Source organism: Rana temporaria, chromosome 6 (genome assembly GCF_905171775.1).
Source record: "Rana temporaria chromosome 6, aRanTem1.1, whole genome shotgun sequence".
NCBI lineage: Eukaryota > Metazoa > Chordata > Amphibia > Anura > Ranidae > Rana > Rana temporaria.
The window spans coordinates 117,852,120-117,871,036 of record NC_053494.1 but is presented as its reverse complement, the minus strand read 5'-3'; the positions used below and the strand labels follow the sequence as shown (position 1 = coordinate 117,871,036).

The window sequence follows — 18,917 nt, the reverse complement described above, 5'->3', positions numbered from 1 at the left end:
CTGGTTCGGTATTAATTTATTAATTTATCAATATTTTATTTTGTAATTTAATATCCTTTTTCTAGTGCGAATTATGGTCTGTCAGTAATCTATGACATTTAATTCATTGTCTGAATTGGTCTGGGCTCTGAGGGACAGAGTCCATCCAATTAATAATACACTCCATATAATCTTTATCTATCTATTTATTTTAATTAGTATGAGGTAGAGACTCTCTCCATTTGTATATATATTTCTTTATATTGTATATTCTCATCTATATACACTAAGTAAGAATCCTCCTTCTTTCAGAAACTTAGATGTGCATATGGGTACTTATGAACTTTTCTAGTATTTTTGCACTGGGATGGAGTGGGTGGCTTGCACGACCGGAGGGATGCAGAGTTATTCATTTACCCCAATTTATGTCACTAATTTTGTAGACCATTCATTCAATGTCTACAACTTTTTTCATTTATTTTTATCTTTATATCTATTCTCCAGTCATCCTTATGTATTGGTTTAGCCTGCGAGATGGTTTTTTACTATATATTGTTTTTTACGATGGAGATTCAGTCTGCACATCCGGAGGGATGCGAGTGTAGTATTTTTTAACATCCCCCGGCTTTTTGGTATTTGCTAGATTTCGTTTGCGACTCTTTTTTCTTTTTTGTCTTTGGTTTTTTTGAGTCCATCTAGCAATTACTGAGGCATCCGCTGCTGTATAGTTACTATTTCATGATTTATTAAATAATTTGACTGCTATGCCTTGATATATGGCTTAAACGGCACCGCGGCTGCTTTCATTTCACCGTCTCAAATTTGGACCAATCAGTAGCCTCTATGAGACTACATATACCATCATGCATCAGTGATCGGGCACGCCCCCCTGAAGACGTTATACTTGACGAAACGTACGTCGGAGGCGGACCCGATCACGAGACGTGCCTCCCTGCCCATACGAGCTGCCAGCTGGGACGCCAAAGCCGTGTTGCGGAGACAGCACCGGATTAGACGACCCTGTCCATTACCGCACCGCAAGGTAGCGGTGACACGCATGCAGCCCCAGTGCCGGGTAGGCACTTTTAGAAGTAAGAGGCCATCTGGGCCATTTGTTTTTTTGTTTTTTTCTGTTTTTATGTACAATAAATTTTAAAGTGGTATCACACTATTGGCATCTCCATTGCCCTTTTGTTTTATTATATATCCCATCTGGAATCCCTGGCATTGAGGCTTACTATTGATTTCCTGTCCGATGTGCATGCAGGCACAATCCTGCATATGTCTAGCTGACTATTGTTTCAGTATAATAGTCCACTCATTCTGGTAAGCACATTTGTTTGCTTCAACACCAATTAGAGGGTGATTAAGAAGATTGGATTTGGTGGTGACGGCTTTTCCTTCCTCTTTCTGCACATAAAGAATATTCAAGAAAGAAGATTTGTTTTTCTCTTTGTTCACATGTGATGCATTGATTGAACACTTATTGGGACACTTTTTTACAGATTCCTTTGGACACAGAGACACTTTTGGAATTTTGTATTTTTTATTTATATAATTTTTCATATATGTATTAGAGATAGTTTAATTTATTCTATTTCTCATCTATCCATTTTGGTTCACTATTTATTAGCACTGAGTGGTCCAGCGCCCTCTACACGTTTATTCATTTATCACAATTTAGATTGTTTTTTGAGGAGCAGCTTTTATTATTTTATTGCAAGTAAGTTTTTTTCTTCATTTTATTGTTTGGCGCTGATTATTATTTTTATACTGCCTTGAGACTATACATACTTTTTAAGGGTGTCCTGACTGCAAAAAGGTTGAGAAACACTTTTTTAGACTAAGATAGTCAATTCAAATGTTAAAACCACAAATCAAAAGGAAAAACTCACCAGCGTTTCTGAACTTCCCTGAGTTATGAAGGAGCGCATTTGGTTCTTTGGGACAATGGCTTTAACAACTGGGATGTCATCGCTAATTCCCTGCAAAATAAAAGCAGTTTTTCAGCTGACAAAGACTATATCATAATAGGTATGAAGACAGTAAGGAAGGGAAACACAGCAAATAATAAAAGCAAGACAAACATATGTTCATATATGACCTTAAATTCAGCTTAAAATTGCATTCACACCTGATATTTTCAGTTTAAAAAAAGGCTCATAAAATGCCTGAAAAAACACCTGAAAAACGCCCAACAAGCAAAATCACATTCATTTTAATGGCGCCTCTTCTGAGCGTTTTGTCACCTGAAGCAAAACGCCTGAAAAATGCCTTAAGCTCAAAAAAGAACACAAGCTTCTTTGGGGCAATTACAGGTGTTTCTCTGCTTTTTACATTAGTGAGCTGTACAAAATCGTAGCAAAATCACGGTAAAAACGCGTGACTTTGAAATGCTCAGGTGTGAATGTAGCCTTAAAGTGAATGCATTTCTGTTTTTCATTATTAAGTTACCTTTATGAAAAAGCATTTCATCTCTGTGAGGTTCTGGAATAAATTCAGTGGTGCGTTGTCCAGTTTAGTCTGTCTCATTAGCACTTCCTCTGCAGACAATCGAGGAGGATGAGGCTCCTTTTTCAGAAAAAAATGAATATCCATTCAGTATCAGATTACTTTAATAAGAATTGTAGCCTACATGAAAACTATAGTCTTTTTCAGTTTTTTTGGCATGGCGTGGACATGGGTTCTGTACTAATTACAGTACCGGCATGATGACATTCAGGAGACTGGCAACAACAAAAATGGTAGGCAACTGGCATGCAGAGCAGCTTCAGTAGACTGGTCTTCACAATTGGAAGTGTTTGGGTGGAAGATCAAGGAATCGAGGAGGAAGTTAAAGGGATAGTACTTTTTACATTTTTCCTAAAAGTTTTATTATTCAGATCGTATTTTAGACCAATTTCTATTGTACGGTATTCTGTTTGTAACAGTCAATTCATAAAGATTATTGCATAGGTCTCTGCTTTCATTACCTTTTTTTGTGGCATTAACAGTGAGGTTCTAGAGTAACTATCAAGGGCCCACATTTTGTATATGGTATATGCCCACTGATTTTGTTTTAAAATATAAAAATATTAGCAGTCAATTTGTGCGTTAGCGCAGCTAAATCCAAGAACAAAAAAAGTTTTTAGATGTGGTGGCTGTATTTTTAAGCTTTCCTTCCTCTTTTTCAGCCAGTGAACCTGCTAGTAACACTTTCTGTCCTAGGGTGACAACGCTCACTCACTGTACTATATCTATGGAAAAGCAGAGTTGCCACCCTAAGCAAGAAAATGTGACAGTACTGCTGCGTACCGATGATCGGACATTCTGACAACAAAACCGTGGATTTTTTTCCGACAGATGTTGGCTCAAACTTGTCTTGCATACACATGGTCACACAAATGTTGTTGGGCATTCCGAACGTCAAGAACGCCATGACGATCAGAATTTCCAACAACAAAACTCAAATTTTTGTTGTCGGAAATTCCGACAGCAAATGTCCGATGGAGCCTACACACGGTCGGAATTGAACTTTTTTTTGTCGGAAATTCCGATTGTGTGTACGCGGCATACTACAGGACCCCTCCTTATTTAAAAATAACATGGACTGAGGAAGACAGACATCTAGGAACAATACTACTAATAACAGTGCGGCGGATGTAAACAGCACAGGATGTTTCAGCTGACAAGATTTAGGATCAACAGTTTTTTTTGTACTTATTAAACAGCTATAATAAAATGTTCTCAATGGTATATTTAACTGAAAATGACCAAACAACAGAACCTCATTGTTGGGGTTTAAAGTGGATGTAAAGGCTGAAGTTTTTTTTATCTTAATGCATTCAATGCGTTAAGGTAAAAAAAAAAAAACCTTATGCATGGAACCGCTCCTCATTGGCTCAGACAGCAGCGGGAACCACTGGCTCCCACTGCTGTCAATCACAGCCAGTGACAAGGGAGCGGGCCAGACCACACTTTGTATTTCTACAGACACTTAGAGCTGGCTCTGGAGCAAGCCTGCACGACTGCCCCCACAGCAAGCAGCTTACTACAATGGGCATTAGGAGAGGGAGAGGAGGAGCCCACAGTTAGAGACGCTGGCGGAGAGGGGGGGAGAGGAGTGAAGCTCCGGGGGGGAGAGGAGTGAGGCTCCGGGTGGCCGCGTCACTGGACAGTGGAACAGGTAAGTGCCTGTTTATTAAAAACCAACAGCTACACTTTTTGTAGCTACTGACTTTTAATAAACATAAAAAAAGGCTGGAACTCCCCTTTAAGCCCATGATCACCAAAACCCCCAGATCCTTCTCCACTATGGATTCCCCTAGTTGTACTTCCCCAGGATGTATGCATATTCTTAGCCCCCCCCCCAAGTGCATAACTTTACATTTATCAATATTAAACCTCATTAGCCAAATAGTTGCCCAATGAAACAGAGCATTAAAGGTCAGCTTGTAAATTGAAGACATCCTGTAAGGACGTTATTCCACTGCATAGCTTGGTATCATCTGAAAAGACTGAAATGGTACTTTAAATCCCAGACCCAATATTATTTATAAAGATAATAAGTAAGGCCCCGTACACACGTCCGAGGAACTCGACGTGCCAAACACATCGAGTTCCTCGTCGAGTTCTGTGTTGAAGCCGCCGAGGATCTCGGCGGGCCGACTTTCCTCATTGAACAACGAGGAAATAGAGAACATGTTCTCTATTTGGCCCGACGAGTTCCTCGTCGGCTTCCTTCGCTGAAAAGTGTACACATGACCGAGTTTCTCGGTAGAATCCAGCTCCGATCGAGTTTCTGGCTGAATTCTGCCGAGAAACTCGGTCGTGTGTACGGGGCCTAAGGGTCCCAACACTGAACCTTGGGGAGCTGTGTTTGTTGCTTACAGCTAACATTAAATTAAATCATGTTATGGTCACTGCTACCCAGATGTTCTTTTATATGAAAATTGGTAATAAACTCTGCATTGCTTGAGATTACCAGGTCCAGCAGAGCAACATTCCTAGTCAGGGTCTCAATAAACTGCAGTAGGAGTGCAGTGCTGAACAGCAGAAAATGGCCTGGCCACGAAGGGGGTTAAAATCTTCCAGAGCTGAAGTGGATATACTTTATGCAATTTAACAGGCAACACAAAAACAAAATACCTTTAACAACTGGCAAGGTGTTTGGCCAAAGTTATTAATCATTCCTTCTATAGCTTTTCTTTCTTTCTCATCTGCGATGGCATCTAGATCCACAGCACCTGGGAAAAGATCAGAATTTGCAATAAAGAGGTTAGCTTATACAGTATTTACAGGAACAATACACACAGCGGCGCCAATAATTTCTAAAGGCATCCCCCCATGCATCTACTAACGTGCATGCCAAAACCAAATGATGTCACAGCACCTTGTGGTTCAATGCAACTCGTTAGGGACTTTTTTTTCGTGTTTCTCGCAAGTAAGGCAGTCCTGAAATGAATGGGCTGCCCTACATGCGACGCAAGGGAATGCACAGAAAACATGCGCACTCATTTTTTCTTGATAAAATATAGGTTTGGTATGTATGCTCTGTACCTTCATAGCTACAATAGTAGAAAACATTAAGAGCTTCCACAGCTGCTGGTCCTCTCTGCTTGTAACCAAAAATCAAGTCTATCCATTCATGAAGATGAGCAGAAACATACTCTGACTCCTATGAGAGAAGACTGAATTAGTGAATACATAATTTATGCCAACGTCAGCCAAAGCGTGAAATATCATAAACACGTACCAATGCTTTTCTGTGCTTGTGGATAAAATCTTCAGGACTTTTGGCCCATTTCGGGAGAATCACCTCATCTACCCTCTCTTTAGATATCTGCAGCTTTCCCAAATCAAATCCTACAATACAAGATGAAAAAGAAATTGGCCAATGAAAGAAAAAATACACACCCCTGTCACTGGGTCTGTACATGTGATTCCTTCTTCCCCACTAATACATACTTTGTCCTGATCACTTTGTCACCGTGAATGGCTGTTGGAGCTTTTAGTTAAAAGCCCTGTATAAGTGCTATATTAAAGCTTACACAATGGTAATGTCCTTATACCCTATGCCCACGTGACAGCAATGCATCATGGTAGGAAGGCTAGGACACCGGCTCTCCCATACTCAGAAGTGCTGGGTATTTTGCATGTCTGTAGCGGTCAAATGTGGCAATGGCAGAGTGTGGCAAAGTAGACAACCAGGGGAAAGGGGTATTAAAAGTACCTGTTACTTTGCCTCATTTATAGCATAATTACAGCTGTACGTTAACCAAATCCCAACCAGGCCAATTCTGAGATTTCTGTCCTACATGTAAAAATCTGTATTTTTTTGCTCGAAAATTACCCAGAATCCCAAAACATAATTATTATTTTTTTTTTAAATCAGAGACCCTAGAGAATAAAAAGGTGGTCGTTGCACAATTTTTTATGTCACACAAGGGGTTATTTATGAAAGGCAAATCCACTTTGCACTACAAGTGTACTTGAAAGTGCACTTTCAAGTGAAGTCACTGTAGAAAAGAGGGGGACATGCAAGGAAAATAAAAAACAACATTTTTGCTTGCACATGATTGGATGATAAAATCACCTGATTTCAGAGCTTCCCATCAGATCTGCAGCTAATGCACTTACAAGTGCACTTGCAGTGCAAAGTGGATTTGCCTTTCGTAAATAACCCCCACAGTGTTTGCACAGCAATTTATCAAACACATTTTTTTGGGGGGAAAAAATACACTTTAGTGAATTTAAATGCAAAAAAACACAATGTATAACACTTTTTTTGTTAAAATATAAAAGATGATGTTATGCCGAGTAAATAGATAGCGAACGTGTCACAATTTAAAATTGTGCTTGCTTGTGGAATGGTGCTAAACTATGATACTTAAAAATCTCCATAGGTAACACTTTACATTTTCTTACAGCTTACCAGTTTAGAGTTATAGAGGCGGCCTAGTGCTAGAATTATTGCTCTCGCTATAATGTTTGTGGCGATACCTCACATGCGTTGTGCGAACACCGATTACATATGAGGCCCCAATCCTACATATGCATTCGCTTCTGCGTGCAAGCATGAGGGGATGGGGGTGCTTTAAACAAAAATGTTTTATTATTATATTTTTTTTTTTTTACACCGTCTTTTTTTTTAATCTCTTTCATTCCTATCACAAGAAATGTAAACATCCCTTATCATAGAAAAAATGTATTACAGTCCTCTTTCCTCTTTATGGAGACATCTGGAGTCTATAAGACCTCAGATATCTCCTCTACCCTGAAAAGCATAAGAGCAAAAAAAATATTTGTTTTCAGGAAAAAAAGTTCCAGATTTGGAAGTGAAGTTGCTTCAAGCCATTTAGGATCAAAGAGATGGCTGTGGACCAGTTTAGAAACCTGCTGCCTCTGGATGGGATCACGGGCTCTCCGATCACATGGGAGAGCCCGGAGAGGGTCATCCCCACCCGATGCCTACAAAAACAATCCAGTTGTTAATCAGCTACTAGAATGCATTTTACATTATAGGGAATTGCCAGTTGAAAAGCAAGATATCTGGATGATGTCTGTAACTGCAAGCATAATCCAGATATTGCCACTTCAAGTCTAGGACATCATATTACATCACACAGGCAGGAAGTGGTTAAAGGCTAAAGCTGGGTATACACGTACTGAACGTCAGCTGGTTCTGCAGGAACCGGATGACTTTTGGTACGTGTGTAACACTATATGTTCAAAAGAAGCTGGTCTAATGACCGACATCTATGGAACAGTCATGATAGAAAACCAGCATTTGATCAGCTTTTGTAACCAATAGCTACAGTGCTGATCTGTATATCCCAAGGGGGGAGTCCCCCGTCAGAATATAAACACAGTGGGAGAGATCCTTGCATAAATATAGTTGTGTTTTTGTTCAACCGGCTGGTTAAACGAGAAAAAATCTCAGTGTGTATACCCTGCTACAGTGAACTTTCGTAAAAAAGTGCACATTTTGCCCAACTCCCAGTGTTCAGCTTTAGGGTTGACTTCTTTATCTTGCCCCACATTTGACACTCTGGTGTGTCACTTACACAAGGACCTGACTGCTTAAAAAACCCTAGGGGGAATATCCGGTCCTTCCAGCAGCTGGAAATTTTCCAACTTCTTATATTATAAAAAAAAAAAATTGTCTGTATCCACTGCCTAACTCCTATGGTGTACATCACTAGCACAGCGTGAGATTTATTTTCAGTAAAACCAGCAGCCATATTGACCCTTGGTATAGGGGATCTGTGTATTGACATATCACTCTATTCCTATCTTCTGTGTATTACCATTTTTGTTTTCCAAAAACTCTGGAAAGTAGAAGAACTCTGGAATGAGTTCCTTCACATCGTTTGGATTATCCACAAGAGCTTGCCAAGTGCCAGGAATGGAGTGGAACTGCCGGTCAGCGCAGTCAAATCTGCAACAGAAGAAATCAAGTTTGTAAGAGGGTAGTTGCTCTGCTCTTTCTTTTATTGAGATGCAGGCAAGTAGCCTCTCCAAGTCGAAGTATAAAGCCACTATTATGGTACCTCTTCAACATGCATTGCTTGAGTAAGGTACTCTATAATTGATGGATAAGTGATTTTTTTTACTTTATATTAGAGCCCTTTCAGATCAGCAAATGACCTTGATGAGCACCTAAGTTGGCTGATCAGAACCCCCCACCAGCACTGCCACAAATCCCCCCCCCTCCCCCACCAAGGAGTAAGAAAAGGAATAAAAATAGAGAACACGTGAAAGGGAGAGGAAAAGAGGGGGAGGAACAAAGAAAAAGGGAGAGAAAGAATAAGAGAAAAAAACAAGAAATTAGAATAGAGAGAGATAAAAGGGAAAGAAACGAGAACAAAAAGAAAGAGTGGTACATGAGGGGTTTTAATACTGTACGAGGGGAAGGGAGCGCTAAATGTCCATGGGTTAGGGGCGCAAATTACTTGTCTTGCCTTGGGTGTGGACAACCCATACTACAAAAATCATTTTCCTGTTAGGGGTCCCCACAACTTGGGAAATTTTATCAAGGGGTCATGGCATAGGGAGGTTGAGAACCACTGCATTAGAGTATTTATACTAGTTGGATTTAAACAACATATAATAAATGCATAATCAGGTTTACTTTTTTTATTTTTTATTTTTTTAAATCTCTGCCTGGAGTTTTGCTTCAATTATTCCACTGTGTGAGTCTGTCAGCTCAGATTGTGTCAGGGAGTCAAAGGTCGCCCCCATTTTTTTTCCCATTTCTTTTTCACTGCCGGCATTCTTTTTTTTACATTCAGCTATCATTGGGGAAACTCGCGGACAGCTGATAATTCATTGATAATTCATTGGTTGTTAAGAACATGGCAGCTTTCCATGCCCCTCCTTAACAACAAGCTAGTCTTCATACAGAATTGGAATCGGTCAATACATTTTTGACTGATGCGAAGGAAACTAAACAAATTTTTCCATTCTGCACATGTCTAACGACTTTGGAGGGCACAAACAAAACGATCCCATTGATCAAAGCCAAAGTCGTAAAAAGTCACAATCACCCAAAGTCGCATCAAGTCGCAGGGTAAAGTCGCACAAGTGTGAATGGACTGTAAGAGTAAATCTGGCTATACACTAGTATCTGGTGGGGTCCAATCAGCATACCTTTTTCTGTAGTGACGTGATTGGAAGGAAGAGGATGGAAAAATCTTTAGAAAGTACGAATTTCTAACAGTGAACATGTTTTTCACTCAGGAAATTGCTTTTAACATTCAATTATAGAATGAATGTAACCGAAATCTTGAAATAGTTTTGAACATTTGTCATGTCATTGAATGTGCTTACTGGAATTTTCATATGAATGTTCGTTCCAAAATCTACTAGTGTATGACCAGCTTTACTGACCTATCCCACACATCACACACTGAAAAGCTAAGAGACAGCATGCAAGATCAGATAGCACCTCTGACCCCTGACAAAATCAAACTCAGTGTAAGTAAATGAATATAAATCTTTCATAGGTAAGCGTACACAGTTATAACAATTAAGGAATTAAAATATTCGGATTCCTGCATAAGTCCAGTATAACAAAGTCACCTTCCACTTTGAAGCTGGATGTGAAGTGTAGTGAAGGGTTCCACACGAATCAGATAATGCATGACGCCAGCAGCATTGGAATAATGTGTACCATAGTGGAAACTGTCAATCTTCCCAGAAGGATCTTCAAAATTTTCATATCTGCAATAAAAATTTTAGAGACTGAGATACTGAAAATATATACATCTGTAAAGTATACAAGTATTTCTAAAGATTTGCGTCAGACAGGCTTTTTGAAGTGCAGTGTACTGTTAAGATAGTCCATTTGTCGTAAAGTGGTGGCTGTTTGATGTGTCACGGTCCCCTGTTGTCTCAAGAAGTTTTGTTATTCCTTGTGATAGCAATAAAGTTGATTAAAAAAATAAATGGTACAGTAAAAAATTAAAAAATTTATAAAAAATAAAAACATAAAAAATAAAAGGGCCCTCGTCCCCCCATGCTTATGCACAAATAGTTCACATGTAGGGAAGCAAGAAATGACCAGTTACACTTACCGGTAGCTGTATTTCTGGTAAGTCTTACAGGACGGCACCCTGAGAGATGACTGGCTTCTCCTGACAGGAAACACAATCAAAAAGAGGTTAAAAACCCCGCCCCTTCCCGTGCTCCTCAGTTTGAGATAAAGTATGAACCCACCAGTGCACGGGAAAAACACCACAGAAAATATAATACAAACCAATAATGTATCACAAGGGTGGGAAGTAGGCCTGCCGTCCTGTAAGACTTACCAGAAATACAGCTACCGGTAAGTGTAACTGGTCATTTCTCTAGTCGTCTTCCAGGACGGCACCCTGAGAGAGAAGCAAGTAGCTTCAGGCCTACCTTAGGGCGGGACCACTGCTTGCAGGACCTTTCTCCCGAAAACCAAGTCCTGAGGTGACAGTAGGTCAACTCTATAATGTTTCAGGAACGTGTTCTGGCTTGACCACGTCGCTGCTCTGCAAATTTGCTCCACCGAAGCTCCGGCCCTTTCTGCCCAGGAGGTTGCTAGTGATCGTGTGGAGTGTGCTTTAACATTAGGAGCTACCTTACCGGCTTGTACATAAGCTAAGGAAATTGTCTGCCTAATCCATCTAGAAATAGAGGCTCTGGACGCTTGAAGGCCTCTTTTCTGACCCGAAAAACAAATTAATAGATGAGTAGAACGTCTAAAGACTGTAACTCTTTCTAAGTAAGCTAATAGACATCGTCTAACATCCAGACAATGAAAGGAAGCTTCTCCTTCATTCTGGGGATTTGAACAAAAAGAAGGGAGGATTACTTCCTGTGACCTGTGGAACTTTGTCACTACCTTAGGAAGATAAAGGGGGTCCTGACTTAGAACAACCCTGTCCTCAAATAAGCGAAAAAATGGCTCTTTAATGGAGAGCGCCTGCATATCACCTATCCTCTTGGCTGTCGTGATTGCCAAGAGGAAGGCAAATTTAAAGGTGAGTAACCTGATGGGGATAGTGTCAATTGGCTCAAACGGAGCCTTGGTAAGTTGGTTTAACACTAACGACAGATCCCAGGGTGGAACCCTAGAGATCTGAACTGGGGACAACCTGTCTCTGGCTATAAGAAACCTTTTGACCAGGGGGTCCAGGGATAGACGTCTATCCAAAAAATACGACAAGGCTGCCACCTGAACCCTTAGAGTCCTTGTGGCTAACCCCTTGTCTACTCCATCTTGGAGAAAATCTAAGATGACCGAGGTCTCCTGCTGAGAATTCTGTCTCTCTGAGCACCAGCGAGAGAAGATACCCCAGGTTTTGGCATATATACGCCTAGTGACTACCTTCCTACTAGCTAGAAGCGTGTCAATAACTCTCTCGGAGCAGCCCTTCTCCCTCAGGTTCCGCCTCTCAAGCACCAGGCCGTCAGCTTGAAGAAGCCGGGTTCTGGGTGATAAATCGGACCCTGACGAAGAAGGTCCGCCCGGACAGGGAGAAGTAGGGGAGGCAACACTGACCCTCGCTCTAGAGCGGGAAACCAGGCCCTCTTGGGCCACCAGGGTGTGACGAGAATGAACTTCCCTACTGCTAGATTTACCTTCTGCAGGACTCTCGGAATCAGGCTCAAGGGAGGGAAGGCATAGGCTAGCTGGAACCTCCATACCTGTGCCAGTGCATCCACCCCCTCCGAGCCGTGTTCTCGGGAGAGAGAGAAGAACCTCTTCACCTTCCGGTTTGCCCTGCGGGCGAAGAGATCTATCTCTGGGCTGCCAAAGTGCTGGCATATTAGACTGAAAATCTCTGTATTTAGTTCCCATTCTCCCTGGAGAATGGGATGGCGACTTAAATAGTCTGCCTCCAGATTGAGGGTCCCTTTCAGGTGTACCGCCGAGAGTGAGAGAACTCTCTGCTCGGCCCAGCCCAGGATCTCTAAGGACAAGTCTAGAAGGGTGCGAGATCTGGTGCCCCCCTGATGGTTGAGGAAGGCCACCGCGGTCGCATTGTCGGAAATGATCTGGACCTCCTGGTCCAAGACTCTGTCCTCGAATGCCTTCAGAGCCTCTCCGACCGCTAATAACTCGCGGTAATTTGAAGAGGCCCCCTTCTGTCGTTGTCCCCAGGTACCCTGGGCACGGAGATCGTCCAGATGTGCGCCCCACCCCCATGAGCTGGCGTCCGTGGTGATCCTGACCGGATTGATCTGGCCCCACGACAGACCTTGCTGTAGGTTCTGTGGGATGAGCCACCAGCCCAGTGAGAGCTTCACTGGTTCTGGGAGACTGACTCTGAGCTCTAGGGATTCCCTTCTTCCGTCCCAGGAGGAAAGAAGGAAAAATTGGAGGGGTCTGGAGTGGAGCTGAGCCCACGGGACTGCTGGAATACAGGAGGTCATTAGGCCTAGAACTCTCATGATGTCCCTGAAGGAGGACTCTACTCCTTCTAACGTTGATCTGACCACTGACATGAGACCCCGGATCTTGTCGTTGGGTAAAAAGAGCTTCCTCTCCAAGGAATCTATCAGAAACCCTAGATAGAGTTTCTTCTGCTCTGGAAGGAGTGAGGATTTCTCCTTGTTGATGATCCAACCCAAGGACTCGAGGGTAGTCATCACCGTGGCTAGATCCGAAAGAAGGAGATCTCGACTTTGATTGTATAGTATCAAGTCGTCGAGATAGGGAACTAACGCTATCCCTTGTAGGTGCAGGAAAGCGATCGCCTCCGCCAGGACCTTGGTAAAGACCCTTGGACTGGAGGCCAGTCCGAAAGGAAGGGCAGCAAATTGCCAATGCTGTACTCCCTGGGCGGAGGCGATCGCAAACCTGAGGAACCTCTGATGACCCAAGAAGATTGGGACATGGAGGTACGCGTCTCTTAAATCGATGGTGACCATGAATACCTCTCTTAGTAGGAGCCTCCTGAGGCTGTAAATACTCTCCATTCGAAACCTCTTGTGGAGGAGGGAGGTATTCAGGGGTTTCAGATTGATAATCAATCGAAATTTGCCTGAAGGCTTGGGGACCACAAAGATGTGGGAGTACACTCCCAACCCTCTCTGGTACACAGGGACTGGAACTATGACCCCCTGTTGTGCCAGTTCTGAGACATTTTGCAGAAGGCCTGCTGACTTGAGAGGGTCCTTGGGTAAGTGAGTCAGAATAAAGTTTGGAGGGGGAAGCTGACGGAACTCTAGTTTGTACCCCTCCCTTACGATTTGGAGAATGTGGGGACTTTGAGTAATACTCTCCCACCTGGGAAGGAACTGGGAGAGTCTTCCCCCGACCTTCCCGTCATTTGGAGTCCTTGTCGCTGGGTTTTGGATTGGAAAAAAGGATACCCCCTTTTTGTTTTTCCTTCCCAGCACCCCAACGTCTGTTGTAAGGGGCCTTCTTCTCCGAGGAACGGTTCTTACCTCCAAACCCCCCCTGGGGGCCTCGAAAAAACTTTTTCTTGTTTTGTCTAGGCTTAGTAGGAAAACGCACCCCTTTTTCTGAGGACCTAGTCAGGGCCTGATCCAGGCCCGTACCGAAGAGGAGGGAGCCCTCGAAGGGAAGACCACAAAGGCGGTTCTTAGACGCAAGGTCCCCATTCCACATCTTGACCCATACTGCTCTTCTGGCAGAGTTGAGGAGGGCTCCTGTCTTTGCGGTAGAACGTACCGTCTCTACTGAGGTGTCTGCTAAATAAGCTACTGCGCTCCCTATGAGCTGAAGGGATTCTAGAATCCCCTTAGAGTCTGAACCCTGGGACACATGTTCCATCAACTTGGAGATCCAAGAATTAGCATTCCTAGCAATACAGGCCGAAGCCAATGCGGGGCTCAAGGCAGCCGCATTAGCTTCCCAGGCCCTACACAAGGAGGTCTCTGCCCGCCGATCCATAGGATCCTTCAAGTTGCCTGTGTCCTCAAAGGAGAGGTCCGACTGTTTGGAAATTTGCGCGAGGGGAGCATCTAATCTAGGTATTTTAAAAAATTTAGATTCCTCCTCCTCTTTAAAGGGGCAACGTCGTTTCCAGGTCTTGTATCTTAAAAGCTTTTTCTCTGGTTCTGCCCATTCCCTGAGGATGATATCCTTAAGGGACTGATGTACCGGAATAGCTTTGGCCTGAGGTTTAGACAGGCCTTGGTATAACCTATCCTGTGTGGAAATTTCTTCCGTAGGCTGTGGAATCTCCTCGGAGGCGTACACTGCCTCAAGGAGACCTTCCATGTCGTCGGCAGCAAAGACATATCTGCCTGTCCTAGTATCCTCATTTTCTTCTTCCGCCTGACCAATAGAACCTTCCTCCTGGGGAGGAATCTCTGAATCTTCAGAGTCAGATACTAAGGAACCAAGGGATTCCTGGCGGACTCTAAAAATCTGCGAAGAGGAACTTTCTTGAGAAGAGGGCCCTGCGATGGGGGCTTCAGGCTCTTTGCTCTTTAAAGACACATGAAATTCTTTAAGAGTAGAGAGCATCTCAGACTGGACCTCAAGAAATCCTTTCAGAATTTCAGAGGTCTCCTTCCCTGCCAATTTAATGATACATTTAGCACAAAAGGGTTTGGAATAATCTGAGGGTAACTTGCAACTACAATAGCCACATTTTTTGGAGCGACTAGTGTCCTTAACTGAACGACTAGCACCCCCCTGGGCAACAAAATCCTCCCCTAGAAAGAAAAGGATACACAGGCATGTATGTAAATACTAGGGAACAACTACTGGGTCCCAGCCCACCATACCTGTGTCCAGGAAGACTCACCCCCTGTGGTCTCCTCCGCAGCCGGGGTCGTAGACGACCGGACCTCTCGCTCCATCGCGTGAGGATGAAGGCGCCGCTCTCTCTCGGCTGCTGCTGCCCTTTCGTGTGTCTCCGGTGCCGTGGGAAGCCGACTGGCGTGTTGGAGCTGCAGCGCGCCATCTTTGCTGAGCCGACCCGGAAGTGACACGCGCCGCGCGTGTGACGTCATTGCCCTGCGCCGCCGGCTCTGTGAGACGCCGGTTTTGGCGCCAAATTCGAAAACGGCAATGAACGCTCCAGGGAATCCAGGACGACCCAGTCGCAGCCCCAGACCGCACAGAAAACCCCCACCACCGGAGAGAGCCTGACCCACAGACCTCCAAGGTAAGGGGAAAGCTCAGAGAGAGAGAGTGGATCAGCCCCTGGAGCTCCAGAATAGCCACCTATCCCCAGGAGACTCCAGCACTCAGGGGGGTTCTTCAACCCACATAGTGAGGCCCCCCTGAGCAAGAAGGGACCCCCTAGGAATGGAAATCTTCGCTAAACCCAAAGGCTACCCAGTGCCTGCGGTTCAGTTCCCAGGGGGGGACCACCAGCCCCAGGCCTTAGGTCAGAAAAAAATAAACGTTTCGCTGTGGGGAAACACAATCAAGAACTGAGGAGCACGGGAAGGGGCGGGGTTTTTAACCTCTTTTTGATTGTGTTTCCTGTCAGGAGAAGCCAGTCATCTCTCAGGGTGCCGTCCTGGAAGACGACTAGAGAAATTATAGGTTTCATGTTTTATAATTTATATGATTCAGTGCTGTTTGCATTGGTATGCAAAGGAGGTCAAAGTTTCATATTATTTGCATATCATGGACTGATGCTGTCAAAAAGTCTTCTTTCTTTTTTTTTTATAGAGAGAGAGGTCTATTTCTCTAAAATAGCAACTGGATGTTACTATAAGATACTGTTCAGATGCAAAAGTTACTTCTAGTTCTTCTTTAACCACTTGACTCCCAAGCCTATTCTGACACTTGTTATATACTTGTAAAAATCAGCATTTTTTTTTTACTAGATAATGTTTTAGAACCCCCAAACATTATATATTTTTTGAAAGAAAAAATTTTTTAGTTGTTAAAATTTTTTATGTCACACGATATTTGCACAGTGGTTTTTCAAATGCAATTTATTTTAAAGAAAAAAAAAACACTTTAATGAATTTTAGTGCACACAAACACAATATAATACCCTATTGTTTGGTAAAATATAAAAAATAATGCTATGCCGAGTAAATAGATGCCAAACAAGTCATGCTTTAAAATTGCACACGCCGGTGGAATGGTGACTAACTACGGCACTTAAAAATCTCCATAGGAGACCCGTTTAAAGTGGTTGTAAACCCAACCACACAACTTGCACCTACAGGTAAGCCTAGATTAAGGGTTACCTGTAGGTGCAAGAAATATCTCATTAACCTCCCTGGCAGTATGATTCTTTCAGAAAAAAGGTGCTGAAAGCGGTACCATTATTTGCAAGGAAATTTGGCGTTTTATACTGTAGGCCTGTAATTTTTAGAAATAACTCACTTAAATCTGACCAAACAAGATTCTAATAGGCATCCCGGGTATGACATTTTTTTAAAAACAAAATTATAAATTATAATATAATAAATAATTATAAATTATTATAACAAATAATAATATAATTATAATAAAAATTATTCAATAATGTAATCAAATCAAAATCACTGAAATTTGCTTAGTTGCAGAATTGTTGCTGTCATTATTTTTTTTTTTTATGACGAATTTCCCCACAAATCGCTATCGCACAATTCTGCAAGTGATTATAATTTATTATCGCTGTTTTTTAGCTGATCTAAAACTATTTTTGACATAAAAGGACACTTTTGGTTGCTATGGACAATCTACAGTTTGCAGGGAGAAAGAACCGTTTTTATTATATAAAATGACATGCAGGGCACTGGGCAGACCACTAGGGACAAGGGGTGTGTGTTTTTTTTACATACAGTACTGTAATCTATAAGATTACAGTATACTGTATATAAAGTGTTTGTTTACTTTTTTGAATTTGGCGCCGTTCTCCGTCCCCGTGCGTCGTAACGTCGCAGGGAACGGAGATCGGCGTCACACAGAGGCACTGTGTGAATCGAGCGAGGTCCCGCTCGCTCACACAGCGCGGTGGCATCGCTGGATCCAGGGACAAGGTAAGTAAACTATGCCTGTGGATCTAGCGAGGCAAGCCCGAGTCTGACTCAGGGTTACCGCTCGCAGCAGGAAAATCTAACCCCGAGTCAGACTCGGGAATACCGCCAGGCAGGTTAACCTACACAGTTAAGGAGATATTTTCACAAAAACAGGCACCGATGTCTGCGGCGCATGCCCCCCCCTAAACAACGTCGCAGGCGCACTGAGTGTGGCGTTTTTGCGAATGGTAAATTCGGGGTTAATGCCTAATTTTCGCACATGCACAGGGATCGGCCGGTCCCATGCGTATGCGCGGGAGTGACATCATCGCCGCTCCAGCCAATCACAGCGCCGGAGTGGCGATAACAGGAAGAAGATCGTCGGAGACATGGCGGCGGAGGGCACCGAGGAGAACTTTGGGGGCTTCGATCTCAGGTAAGTCAATCATAATGAGCTAGCATGCTATGCTGTAGTGGATTTCTACCAGACATAATTCAATTTTATTCTCATATGACCACCTTAAACACAAAGATTCTTAAGGCCACATGGAAAAGGGTGTTATGGTCAAATGAGACTAAAATTGAATTATTTGGACACAACACCAAACTATATGTCAGGCAGAAATCCAATACAGCTCACCATCCAAATAACACCATTCCTACAGTATAGCATGGAGGTGGTAATATCCTGTTATGGGGATTGTTTCTCTGCAGCAGGGACTGAAGCACTTGTCAGGATAGAAGAAAAATGGATGGGGCAAAATACCATCAAATTCTTGTGGAAAATCTGCTGCCCTCTGCCAGAAAGTTGTCAATGGGAAGAAGGTTTACCTTCCAACTAGGGGTGCAACGGATCGTCACCGATCCGTTATCCGAACGGGTCACCCCGTTCGGATCGGCACAATACACGCGATCCGCGGGGGCGCTCCGGGGCCTCGGCCGTAGGAACGTCCCCGGCTTCGGCCTAGCTCCGGAGCGGTGGCCATCTTGCTCCACCCCAACCAATCACAGATCGGCAATAACAAATAACAGCTCAAAGCTATTAACTCCCTATAGCTATGCATGTCTGCTTTACCATCTGTCAAAATTGAGCAACTCCCCCTAGTGTCGGAAATATAAACTGCAATTTCTACACACTGACAACAAAAATGACAAAGAGGGTTTTGCTTTGCAATAGTATGTTGCTTCAAAATGCGTCTACACATGTTCACTCAGGTTTTTGTTCTGGTTTATTGAAAATCTAGATTATATCAATTTAGCGGAATATTATCTTTTACGCAAGTGGCCCGCCATTGACCCAGCTAGAGCCCAGACTTGAATCCGACTTTTTTTCATAAATACATATTTTTTTTTTTGCTGATCCGATCCGTGACTCCTGATGCGAGGATCGATCCGATCCGTGAGTTTTTTGATCCGTTGCACCCCTACTTCCAACATGACAATGACCCAAAGCACACAGCAAAAGGGGTTGAAGGAGAGAAATGTCTAGTCACAGCCCAGACTTAAACTCCATTGAAAATCTGTGGAATGACTTGAAG

At 43.1% G+C, this 18,917-nt stretch overlaps 2 protein-coding genes across 5 annotated transcripts in view; both read right to left on the bottom strand.

Annotated features, from left to right (window-relative positions):
* NBEAL1 (neurobeachin like 1) overlaps positions 1 to 18,917 on the bottom strand; it is a 243,708-nt gene that overhangs the window by 24,235 nt on the left and 200,556 nt on the right. For all 4 annotated transcript variants that reach the window (XM_040357247.1, XM_040357248.1, XM_040357245.1 and 1 more), the window contains 7 exons: positions 10,042 to 10,182; positions 8,268 to 8,398; positions 5,714 to 5,823; positions 5,518 to 5,635; positions 5,107 to 5,204; positions 2,434 to 2,550; positions 1,875 to 1,964 (listed from right to left, as the gene is read on the bottom strand). In XM_040357247.1, coding sequence (XP_040213181.1) covers positions 1,875 to 1,964; positions 2,434 to 2,550; positions 5,107 to 5,204; positions 5,518 to 5,635; positions 5,714 to 5,823; positions 8,268 to 8,398; positions 10,042 to 10,182 — 805 coding nt within the window. The remainder of the gene's footprint in view (positions 1 to 1,874; positions 1,965 to 2,433; positions 2,551 to 5,106; positions 5,205 to 5,517; positions 5,636 to 5,713; positions 5,824 to 8,267; positions 8,399 to 10,041; positions 10,183 to 18,917) is intronic.
* Positions 11,159 to 14,955, bottom strand: LOC120943751. Its single transcript, XM_040357249.1, has 2 exons — positions 14,611 to 14,955; positions 11,159 to 14,424 (listed from the first exon to the last, which is right to left on the bottom strand). The coding sequence occupies exons 1-2, from the start codon at positions 14,930 to 14,932 to the stop codon at positions 13,763 to 13,765; spliced, it is 984 nt and encodes a 327-aa protein (XP_040213183.1). The 5' UTR covers positions 14,933 to 14,955; the 3' UTR covers positions 11,159 to 13,762.